Consider the following 12,148-nt stretch of genomic DNA (forward strand, 5'->3'; position numbering starts at 1 on the left):
TAGTTCTTCATCACGTGGGGTTCTACGAACACCATCCCGAAGCCGCTGTGTACATACCGCTCTTGTACATTGAGTCTTGTCACTACATGTGGGCCTTCCAGGCATGTGATCCTGGCCCATTTCCTTACAGATGAGGAAACTGAGGCCCAGAGGGGGGACTCTAGCAGAGCTCACTTGGCAAGTAGAGCCAGGACCTGGAGGCTGGGTCTTCCTGCCCCTTCCTCCGTCCACCTACCATTCCATTCCCGCAGCCTCTCCCACCTTTTAAAGTGCATCAAGCATCGCCCCTGGGTTTAGTTGTTAACATTTGACCGTCGGTTTTGTTTGTTCTTGGGGTTTATTTTTCCCCTCACTCCCCCAAGTCATTTCAAGATGAATTCAGTGTCTAAGATAGGCCCCCCGGTGGGAAAATAAAGATGGAAAGTATCCTGTAGTTAGGTTCCTCTACTGTTTATATTTCCAACTGACGCGCATGGGACCCATGACTATCTGAGGCTGTGCTGCAGAGACTTACTCTTTTTTCCTTACCAATCATTTCTGACTTCCCCAGAATTGCCATGGAAACCTATATCCGGCAGAGGCAGCTAATCATGTCGCCCCTGATAACATCCCATGTGATTGGGGAGAATGAGCCACTCACTTCAGTCTTGAATAAAGTGATAGCAGCCAAGGAAGTGAATCACAAAGGACAAGGTACACAGCCCTATGTACTGAGCTGGGAGGGGACTCTGGCAGGGGTGGAGGGGTGGTGCTCAGAGCTGAGTCCTTGGACTCTGGCCCTTTCACTATCTTTCTCTGATATAAAACAGACCCTGCTGGGGACTGCCCACCTCAGTTTCCGTCTAAAGGCAGTTAAGACTTAAGAGAGTTGGATCACAGCTGTATTTTGTAAATTCTGTAGAACAGATTCTCATCCCATGAGTCTTTCCTCACTTTTGTCTGACCTGTAATCCCCGTGTTGTTTCCACAGGTCAAGGCACAAAGAAAATGCTTTTTTTAAAAATTTTTTTAAAATTAATTTTTATTGGAAATTAAAAACTAAAAAAATTAATTTTTATAGTTGCTTCACAACGTTGTGTTAGTTTCTGCTCTATAGCAAAGTGAATCAGTTATACGTATACATAGATCCCTTTTTTGGATTTCCTTCCCATTTAGGTCACCGCAGAGCATTGAGTACAGTCCCTTGTGCTATACAGTAGGTTCTCATTAGTTAAGAAAAAGAGTTTTGAGGATAATTATGTTCCACTCTCTGAATATGTTTCTCCCAATACGTTTCCTAAAATTGAGAGGAAGGAGACCAAAGTAATGCAAATGAATAAGTATTAATATAAAATAATGGGCTACCTAGCACAACATTTTTAGTTGTTTTTAGTACCTCCATATATCATTTTGTTGACTTAGTTTTAACCCAGAGGAGTTCTGCTTATTGAAACTGCATTTTTAACTCAAATAATAAGGGAAAATAGTTTAAAATCTGAAATTCAAATGATGATGATTTGGGGATAATTTTGAAGATTGAGTCAATTTTTTTTTTTTTTTTTTTACCACCCGGTAATCGTCTTCTGAAGTGGAAGCAATTAGGAAACATTTTCAGGATATTTAATTTGCCATGTGTTCACAGTTATCCTGAGTAGTAAATACATGTGAGAAATCATAGAATCCGAAAATAAATAACTAAATGTATTTCTGTTGTTTTGGAACTCCTAACCTAAGGATATAATTTGTTAAAGTGGAAAACCCTTACACTAAATAGATTGCTGTGTATGTACAATTTTTTTTAACAAAACTGAAAAAAAGAAGACCATTCCTTCTCCTCCTTCTTAGCAATACACTTTTCAAATGTTTTCAGGCTCTTCATAAATATTTTTTGTGGCTGTGTAATATTCCATTGCTTGGATATTTTTTTTTTTTTTTTGAGCATGGAATTCCTAGGTAAGCACTTAAATGCTTTCTATTTTGCTACCGTTATAAATTTAAATAACTCTGCTGTGACTACCTTTATATATGAATCTTTTTCCATATTTAGGACTGCCTCCCCAAGAAAATTCCCGGAAGTAGGATTTCTGGGCCAAATGATAGGAATGAGCTTAAACCTGGAGATGTACATATTTCCAGAATACTTCCCATAAGTTTCTTCCTGTGGGCACTAATTACCATATGCCCACTTTGCAGACTGATGTTTAAAAATCTTTACCTGTTTGAAAGGTGAAAAGTAGACCACCGTAGCATTTTAAAAAACTACGTGACAGTGAACTGTCTGGCCTTCATATGTATTGATATTTAGGAGTTTTCTAAAGTTTTCCTTCCTTTCTAAAGTTTTTGTGAACTCTTTGTGTAATGAAGATAACAATTTGTCTTACTTAGGACACATACTTTTCAATTTCTGGTTTGCCAAATATTTATAAACTTTTTGTACTTCTTTGTGAATTGTATATTCATGTTCTGTTTATTTGTGAGGATCTGAATGGTCTTCTTCTAATGAGTATGAATTTCTAATTTCTTATAAGTATTTCACCATGCCTTTTATAGGTATATGTAGTATATGGTTTATGAAGTATACCTTTTACTTTTTATGTATATCAAAATTTCAGTTTGTATAGATAATTCTTCTGCTTTTGTGATTTCTTCATTTGTTTCTCTACTTAGAAAAATGGTTCATACTCAGAGATTTGATAGTGATACACTTATTTTTTCCTTTAATTTCCTGTCTTTTTATCTGTTCACTTTTCTGTTATATTAGGAATTTATTTTAGTGAAAATGTGTCGTTGAGAGGTTAGATTGATTCTAAGTAGCTAGAAAATTATCCCAGCACGTTTATAGAATTGTTCCATTTTTCATGATTTGTTATGTCTCTTTTGCTGTATGTTTAATTGCTGTATATAATAGTACTTGATTTCATTGTTTCCGTTGATTTATATATCTTTTCTACTACTAATAGCACTCATTACTATAACTTTACAGTATTTTGATATCTGAGAGGGGCTATCTTTATTTTTTTTTCCCCAAAGTAAACATCCATTCACATTTCTGTCAAATTCTCAAAGAAATCTTACTGTGATTTTTTTTTTTTTTTTTTTTTTTGCGGTATGCGGACCTCTCACTGTTATGGCCTCTCCCGTTGTGGAGCACAGGCTCCGGACGCGCAGGCTCAGTGGCCACAGCTCACGAGCCCAGCTGCTCCGCGGCACGTGGTATCCTCCCAGACCGGGGCACGAACCCATGTCCCCTGCATCGGCAGGCAGACCCTCAGCCACTGTGCCACCAGGGAAGCCCCCTTACTGTGATTTTGTTGGGAGTATCATTAAAATTCTAAGTTAACTAGGGGAGAATTTACATCTTTATAATAATGTGTTTTTGTATCAATACCACACATATATTTTTCTCAGCGTTTGTGTGTGTTTATTATATGGATCATAACAAAGAGCTAAAAGTTTATCTTTTCTTTCTTTAAAGGACTTTGGGTGTCCTTGAAGCTCCTGCCGGGGGACCTCACACAGGTTCAGAAAAACTTTTCACACTTGGTGGATAGATCCACAGCAATCGCCCGGAAAATGGGCTTTCCTGAAATAATCCTTCCAGGTAAACACTTTGCTTGATTCACCTGTTCTGCGTCCTCTAGGACTTTGTTCCATGCAGCCATCCCTTCTAATGGGACTCTTGAGGCAACATGGATCCATAAGATTTCGTTATTTGCATTCAGGGATATCGAGACGGTGGGAGATGGAGACGGTGGGAGATCGAGACGGGGTTGCAGTACCTTAGAAAACTACCCAGTGTGCAAGCCCAAGAGAATGCTTTTAAATGTACTCAGAAATTTCTCTTTGCTCTCTCTTTATGTTCTGCACAAGCCCCTCTGAAATACTTCCTAGACCATCCATTAAGTCGCGCTAAATAGCACAGGTTCTCTGTCCCGAGAATAGTTTGCTTCATCTGCACGTACCTCTTCTCGTGATGACATCACCAGCACCGTGAGCTCCTTGCTAGGAAATCCCAGCAATGTGCCCATTCAGCTCAGACTCAGCTGGACCTTCTCCTCCAGTGGCTTAAGCTCCAACTATGTTCTCGGCTCTCCCCATACTTGTGGTGACAAGAATGTAAACATTCTGCAGTTTCCTACTTTAGTTTCATCTTTTTTTTGCCACTGCTTGTTGATAATCTGCATAGGTGTTCTTGTGAATTCACTGATTTAACCCGTTTACCTTCTTTTTTTTTTTTTAAATAAGTTTATTTATTTTATTTACTTATTTTTGGCTGTGTTGGGTCTTCGTTGCTGCGCGAGGGCTTTCTCTAGTTGCTGCCGGCGGGGGCTACTCTTCGTTGCGGTGCGCGGGCTTCTCATTGTGGTGGCTACTCTTGCTGCAGAGCATGGGCTCTAGAGCGCAGGCTCAGTAGTTGTGGCGCACAGGCTCAGTTGCTCCGCAGCATGTGGGCTCTTCCAGGACCAGGGATCGAACCCGTGTCCCTTGCATTGGCAGGTGGATTCCTAACCACTGTGCCACCGGGGAAGCCCCCCGTTTACTTTCTTGATTGTTATAGTGGTAAAAGGAAATCATCCCCTCGAGGAACCTTACATATGTGTATTATATAAAATATATGTGTTATAACTATTAAAATATAAGTATGTTGTATATTTGATAGATAGGAAGAAAGAATATATGAATAAACAATCTTTGGCATGTTAGAAAAATTCTCAAAAACCAAGCTGTTTATTGCATAAAAATTCAGGTTCTTTTAAACTAATACAAGATCTTGTTTCTCCTTTGGGAAATTAAGGAGCAGTAATAATTTGATGCCTCACACATTTCTGTACATGGTGGGTATTAAAAGTATATTTGTGGAATGAATGAAAGGGTTCTAAAATTGAGATTATCATTTTCTTCTTTTCTCATGAAAAGTAGTTTTTCATCTGCCTACTTCATCCCTTCCAGGGCCATTTCACCCTAATACCTATTCATCAACATTCTAGGAAAATGCTTTGTCTTCTTGTTGTTTATAAAAATAAGTATTGATACTCTTCCTATAACTGAAGGCAGTTTTATTGCTACAGCAAGACCGAAATCTGAAAAACGAAAATAGAGAAGTTTATCTTTTGGACAAAGTGCATTTATCTTGGAAATCTGGCTTGGAAAGATTCTTTCTATTCAGTAGTATTGGTTCATAAACTTCCAGGGCTATTAACAGACTTTAAAAATCATCTCGAATGATGGTTCCCAAATATGCTAATCTTTGGGTCAGCCAATCAGGATCACCTGGGAAATACGAAGATACCGATTCCCAGATTTTTCCAGAGACTCTGATGCAGTTTGTATGACCGGGACTCTGCGGGGGATTCTGGTAATCGGCCAGGTTTGAGGAATATAAGATCTGGGCTCACATCCCTCAGCTGGGCTCCCTCTCATCATCATTGAAACAGGCTGCAGATTCATCTTAAACTTCTCCCTCTCCTGCACTTTCTCCTATAGCTAAATTCTTGGAAGAGATTATATACTCTCTGTTTCCTCACCTGCCAGCCTCCCTCTATCCTGTCTGGAATGGCTGTCACTAGTCACCAAAGATTACAGTGTCATCAAATCCGCTGGATATTTTTAGCGTAATGGTCACCTTGGGCCAGTATGTGACCGGGTTGACCACTCCCTCCGTGAAATGTTCCCCCTCGCTGTCTGTGATCCCACACACTCCTCTTTTTCCCCATCCCCCTGAGGCCTCTCCCAGGAATCCTTTGCCACCTGAGCATCTTCGACCTCACCTTTAAATGTTGGAGCTCCTCGGTCTTTGGTCCTTATGCCCTGTCTTAGTTTGCTTGAGCTATACCATAACAAAATACTCCGGGCCATGTGGCTTAAATGGCGGAAGTTTGTTTTCTCACAGTTCCGGACGCCGGAAGTCCAAGATCAATGTATCTGTAGGGTTGTTTCTTCTGAATCCTCTCTCCTTGGTTTGCAGGTGGCCCCCTTCCCACTGTGACCTCACACCATCACCCCTCAGTCTGCGTGTCTGTGTCCCAATCTTTTCTTATAAGGGCACGAGTCATATTGGGTTAGGACCCGCCATATGACCTCATTTGACTTTATTCACCTCTTTAACATATGAATTTGGGGGGAGGGGCGCAATTCAATCTGTAACAGGACCCTTTCCTTCTCCCCTCTGTTCCCTCCCTTGGTGGATCTCTTCCACTTACTTTGCTTCTGTGTGTTAGTTGCCTCCAAATCCACATCTCTAGGCCCAAGACCCTTCCTTTAAACTCCACAACCATCCATCCAGCTGCTTCCTGCCTCAGGACTTGAGTGGGTCCTCTTCCCATTGGATCACTCTTCTCCTTGTTTATTTCTTACTCAAAATCCACATTTGGAACTTGTCATCCTGGGCCTCTAGACCTGACTCTTCTGTTGTGTTTTATCTAAGAGAACAGCCCCTCATCCATCCAGCTGCACAAACATGAAGCCTGAGGATCACCCTTGACACTCCTTTCCTTTACATCTCACACAAAATTAATGGAGGAGACCTGCCAACTTTCCCTTTCAAAGGCCTCTCAATGCCACCCTCTTCTCCATCCTGTTACTGCTCCCCAACTTGTAGCTACTGTCATCAATTCCCTGGACAAGTGCCAGAGCTTCCTAACTGGTTCTCCTGTTTCTGCTCTTTCTGCCTCATTCTCCACACTATAGCATGAATGATCTTTTATAAATGCCTATCTGATTTCGTCCCACTCCCTCCTTGCTGAAAACATGACTTCTGTTTATATTTAGGATGAAGGTATAAATTCTTCACTTGGCCTGCAGGCCTCGGGGAGACTTGTCTTATGTCTGTCTCTAGCCTCATCTCACCACAGCTTTCCCCTCACTTGAAGACTTCCATCATATATCTACTACCTCCGGGCCTTTGTACATGCTATTCTCTCTCCCTCTTCCGATATCAGCTCAAAGGAGAGATTCCCACACCTTCCAAACAAGGTTGGGACTTAGTGTGATGCTTTCACCGAGCCTGGCCTTTCCCTTCTTTTGTAATGATGCATTTCATCAGGTGATTGTCTGAGAATGCTTCTCTTGCCCACCAGACTTACAGCTGCATGAGAGCAAGGCTGGTGCATGGCTTACCGTCGTTTCCCAAACACCTAGCACAGTGCTTGGTACAGAGTAGATGCTCAGTCCATTTTTTAAGTGAGTAAATCAATATTATTTCATTTTATTGTACCATAATTTATTCAGCTGTTTCTGTGGTTGGAAATTGAGGATGATTCCAAGTTTTCACATTCACAAACAATATCACAGTGAATATCCCTATGGATAAATCATTGCTCATGTTTTCTTATTGCAATATAGTTAAGGTACAATCTTAGGTAAGTTTCATGTGTACAACAGTGATTCACAATTTTTACAGGTTATATTCCATTTATAGTTAGTATAAAATATTGGCTATAGTCCCTGTGCTATACAATATATCCTTGTAGCTTATTTTATACATAGTTGTTTGTACCTCTTCCTCCCCTACCCCTATCTTGCCCCTCCCCTCTTGCCTCTGCCCACTGGTAACCACTAGCTTTTCTCTATATCTGTGAGGCTGTGTCTTTTTTATTATATTCACTAGTTTGTTTTAATTTTTAGATTCCACATACAAGTGATATGCAGTATTTGTCTCTCTCTGTCTGGCTTATTTCACCAATACTCTCCAAGTCCATCCATGTTGGTGCAAATGGCAAAATTTTATTCTTTTTTCGGGCTGAGTAGTATTCCATTTTGTGTGTGTGTGTGTGTGTGTGTGTGTGTGTGTGTGTGTGTGTGTGTGTGTACACACCACATCTTCTTTATGCATTCATCTGCTGATAGACACTAAACTGTACTCCAGACACTGTGATATATAGAGAGAGGTAGAATGAGGTAAGCGACAGGGAACAATACACATAGAAACTTCTGCTGTATGAATAGTTTATTACCAAGTCAGAACATTTTATATTTTACTTATAATTTGCATCTTATTACATCCTGAAATTTAAAAATGACTCCACACAGCACCACTCACAGGCTGGGTTGTCACGTTGCAGGAGATGTTCGGAATGATATTTACGTCACCCTGATCCATGGGGAGTTTGACAAAGGGAAAAAGAAGACACCGAAGAACGTGGAGGTGACCATGTCTGTGTTTGATGAGGAGGGCAGGCTCTTGGAGGTACGTGGTGTCCCCAGCAGTCCCGCCGCCGTCACACGCTCCTTTACAACAACAGGACTTGGCGCGTGATGTAAATCGTTCTCCACTGTAGAGCACATTTGGTGTTTCACAAGGAAAGAATAGGAAACCTGTTAAAGTTTGTGATTAGCAATCACCAATTGTAGTAATAAATTCATGTAGACTCTTGTTTTCCTGATTTCTCCTGTGCTGAGAAAGACCTTAAGCCATCAGGGATTTCAGGTGTACACGCCCTCCCCCTGGGTGAGCTAAACCAGCAGAGATGCGCCTGTTAGAGCTGTTACACCAGAAGGGCTCTTGGTTCGAGGTCAACTACCACGCTCTTTAGTTTTGGAATCGGGAAACTGCAGCCCAGAAAGGAGAAGCTGTTTTCTCAGGGAAGCACAGGACTTAGTGGTGGCACTGGGAACGGACACAGGTGTCCTGCCTTCCTCCAACAGAAGTGACTCTTCATTCTGACATCAAGGAGAAGGAGAGGCAGGGGGAGGCTTTCATTGTCCCAGCTGACATCTGGCTCCTCTTGTATGAGCCATACTTACCTGCTTCGGAATGCACCCCATTCACTGAGTCCCTCACGGCGGGGGGCACAGCCGAGTACACAACCCCTGCACTTCCCCATGGATATGATCATCTTCCAAGGAATCAGTTGACTAAGTTGTCTTCTGCATTGAGGGATAAGCAGAATGCTGTGGGCCACGGTACGGGAGTGATTTCTTTGTGCTGTTGAGAGAGTCCTTTTGCCCCAGGAGTTCAAGTACGCATCTTCACGGCTCTGCTAACTAGCTTGGAAGGGCCCCCATGGAGGCCTGATGCTACTGAACTAAGTGGTTCATTTCTAGGAAGAGACACAACCCCAAGTTCTAGCGAACATGCCACACCTACACCAGGTCCTTAAAGCAGAGCATAGACAGGACCTCACACAGCAGTGTGTCTGCACACATGCTGGAGCTCCCGGTCACCCTCTCGGCCTCTGTTCCCTGAGAGAGGAAAGAAGAAAGAAAGAAAGGACAGTGTATGGCTGGGATGGAAGAGAGAAGAAAAGTTCCAGCAAAGAGGAATGTTAAGCTTGTGCTGGGTGCCTTAGCTATTACACATTGAGACACTTGGACCCTCAAAGTGCTAGAAACTCGTTCTTTTTTTTTAATTATTTTTTTTATTGAAGTGTAGTTGATTTACAATGTTGTGTTAGTTTCAGGCGTACAACAAAGTGGTTCCGTTATCCATCCATGCATCTATCTATCTATATTATTTTTCAGATTCTTCTCCCATATATGTCATTAAAAGATACTGAGTATAGTTTCCTGTGCTATACAGTAGGTCCTTGTTGTGTATCTATTTTATATATAGTAGTGTGTGTATGTCAATGCCAACTTCCTACTTATCCCTCCCCGCTACCTTTCTCCTTTGGTAACCATAAGTTTGTTTCCTATGTCTGTGAGTCTTTCTGTTTTGTAAATAGAAATGTTTTGTACATTTGTATCATTTTCTTTAAGATTCCACATACAAGTGATATCATATGATATTTGTCTTTCTCTGTCTGACTTACTTCACTTAGTATGGTAATCTCTAGGTCCATCCATGTTGCTACAGATGGCATTATTTCATTCTTTTTTTATAGCTGAGTAGTGTTCCATTGTGTATATGTATATACCATATTTTCTTGGAAACTCATTCTCACTCTACTGTTCACCCCCAGATGTAATCAGCTTATGTATGCCAGTGTAAGGCATGTGCTGGCCATGTGGAATACCCTTAGTGTTCTAGATATTACTACCCCCTCCTAATTTTTTCTTTCCATCTGAAGAAAGCAATTCATCCTGGTGCTGGATACGAAGGCATTTCCGAGTACAAATCAGTGGTCTATTACCAAGTCAAGCAGCCCTGTTGGTATGAGACTGTCAAGGTGAGAATGTGTCATCAGTAACCCCTATCATATATGAAACCTCGTTTAGCTTCCTTTCTTCTTTTTACCCACAAATCGCTCCTCCTTTATCCTGAAGTTTTAGATAGGTTGCCTGTGGTGTGCAATCAGAAATGAATTGATCGTCGTAGCTCTGCAGAAGCTCATGTCTCTTTCGTAAACTTCAGAAACCTTAAGTAACATTCTCGTTCGTAAACGTGTTGAAATTGGAAGAGAGAAACTTGATGTTGTAATGATGTAAGAGGCTGCCAAGATGGTCCAGAACCAACTGGAAATTTTCACAGTGTGCAAGCAGTTTCCTAACATATCTTTCCTTCTTGGCCTCTAATCAAGTTAGCTGGGCTTCTTTTCAATTTAAATATGTGTCTTACAAATTCCAAAGTGCTCTCGAGATCAGTCCGCTCGCGTGAGCCTCACAGTAGCTCTGCGACAAATGGTCCGAGTTGCAGCAGCCCATTTTCTGATGACATAACTGACACTCAGAGAAGTGAAGTGACCAAGTTCCTCTAGCTGCTCGTATTGGAGCCTAAACTGGATTCCACTTCTTCTGAGCCCCAGACTCCATCAACTCTTTCCTTTTTTGTTGTTCTGGTTTTTTACTGAAGCACAGTTGATTTACAATGTTGTGTTAATTTCTGCTGTATAGCAAAGCGATTCAGTTATACATATATATACATTCTTTTTTATATTCTTTTCCATTATGGTTGTTACTTCAGGATATTGAATATAGTTCCCTGTGCTATACAGTAGGACCTTGTTCTTAATCCACATCGGCTTTTTCTGATTGTCAAGGTTTTATGAGCTCTCCGTAGAAAACTAAAAAAAAAAAAAAAGTTGCACTAATATCTTAATTCCGAAGTAACCGTTTTCCACAATTTTATATACTTCATAGGTTTTGGATCATGCCATTCAGACAAATTTATATTGTGCCTTTTCAAACTCTCTTGAGGCATTAAAAAGCCTTCAGAAGTATATTTTTAGATACTTGCATAATATTCCATTATATAATCATGCCATAATTTATTTAACTATTTGCTACAAATTCTCTGCTCTGTACGTTGCTCCATGCCTCTGTTTCCCCATCTCTTCTGTATATGTAAGCAGCAAAAAAAAAAAAAAAAGCTTCCTTGTCCCCAGTATTTTATCTTTTCCTTCTGTTATAGGCCCTAACTATTAACATATCCATGTACACCTTGCAGTCTTGCACACAGACCTGAAAGTACTGATCTCTTCCCCCTGAAGTATCTCCTGCTTCCCACTTGAGAAAGCACTAGAAATTTGGAATGTCTCCGTTTTCAGAATCTATGATGAACAGCCAAGATGATCTTCTCTTGAGATCCTTTGGGTTTTGAAAAAGAGCTAAATCTCCTTCGAACGAAACCCTACACCAAATCTCACTCTCTAGGAATTACTCCTGTGATCGGATACTAAAATGTGCCTCATTTTATAAAACGAACTGTGAGTGCAGGGGACTGTACTGATAGTCCTCATTATTGTGCAGGTATCCATTGCTATAGAAGAAGTCGCTCGCTGCCATATAAGATTTACCTTCCGACACCGGTCATCTCAGGAATGTGAGTATTAGGAGGTCGACGACACGTTTCAGTCAAAACAGTGTTTACTCTTGCTTGACAGTGCTTTTGTGGGTCTGCAGAATGAGATACTTGGCATCTTTAGTTCAAGATTCAGTGAAGCTAAGGAAATCTTAAAATGAATTTTTCTAGGCTTCCAAGATCTGTGTTTATCATTGTATATCAGAATTTCCCTGAAATGTGCTCTATGAATGCTAAGGTTCTACAGTGCTAATAGATGCTGTCTGACAAAAAGAGTTTCCCAGTTGAACAGGGATAGAAAGTGCTTGTATATTATGTCTCCCTCTTAGACATTCACTGTGTATGTTGCCACATTGCTGAGAAATCCTGAAGCAAGAGAACTGTTCGATCTGTTGTTTCCCAAATTATTTTTTTTCATGAAAGAACTGTTTCAAGTCTCAGATCACAGTTTATAAGTTGACTTTCCTAAGGTGTGAACAGAGGAGAATATTG

At 40.8% G+C, this 12,148-nt stretch overlaps 1 protein-coding gene across 1 annotated transcript in view; it reads left to right on the forward strand.

Annotated features, from left to right (window-relative positions):
• LOC132427561 (dedicator of cytokinesis protein 5) overlaps positions 1 to 12,148 on the forward strand; it is a 110,091-nt gene that overhangs the window by 12,396 nt on the left and 85,547 nt on the right. Inside the window, exons 6-10 of the mRNA XM_060015190.1 lie at positions 551 to 693; positions 3,455 to 3,580; positions 8,040 to 8,164; positions 9,987 to 10,085; positions 11,605 to 11,677. Of these exons, the coding sequence (XP_059871173.1) occupies positions 551 to 693; positions 3,455 to 3,580; positions 8,040 to 8,164; positions 9,987 to 10,085; positions 11,605 to 11,677 (566 nt within the window). The remainder of the gene's footprint in view (positions 1 to 550; positions 694 to 3,454; positions 3,581 to 8,039; positions 8,165 to 9,986; positions 10,086 to 11,604; positions 11,678 to 12,148) is intronic.

This window comes from Delphinus delphis, chromosome 6, assembly GCF_949987515.2.
Source record: "Delphinus delphis chromosome 6, mDelDel1.2, whole genome shotgun sequence".
In the NCBI taxonomy this organism is placed as follows: Eukaryota; Metazoa; Chordata; class Mammalia; order Artiodactyla; family Delphinidae; genus Delphinus; species Delphinus delphis.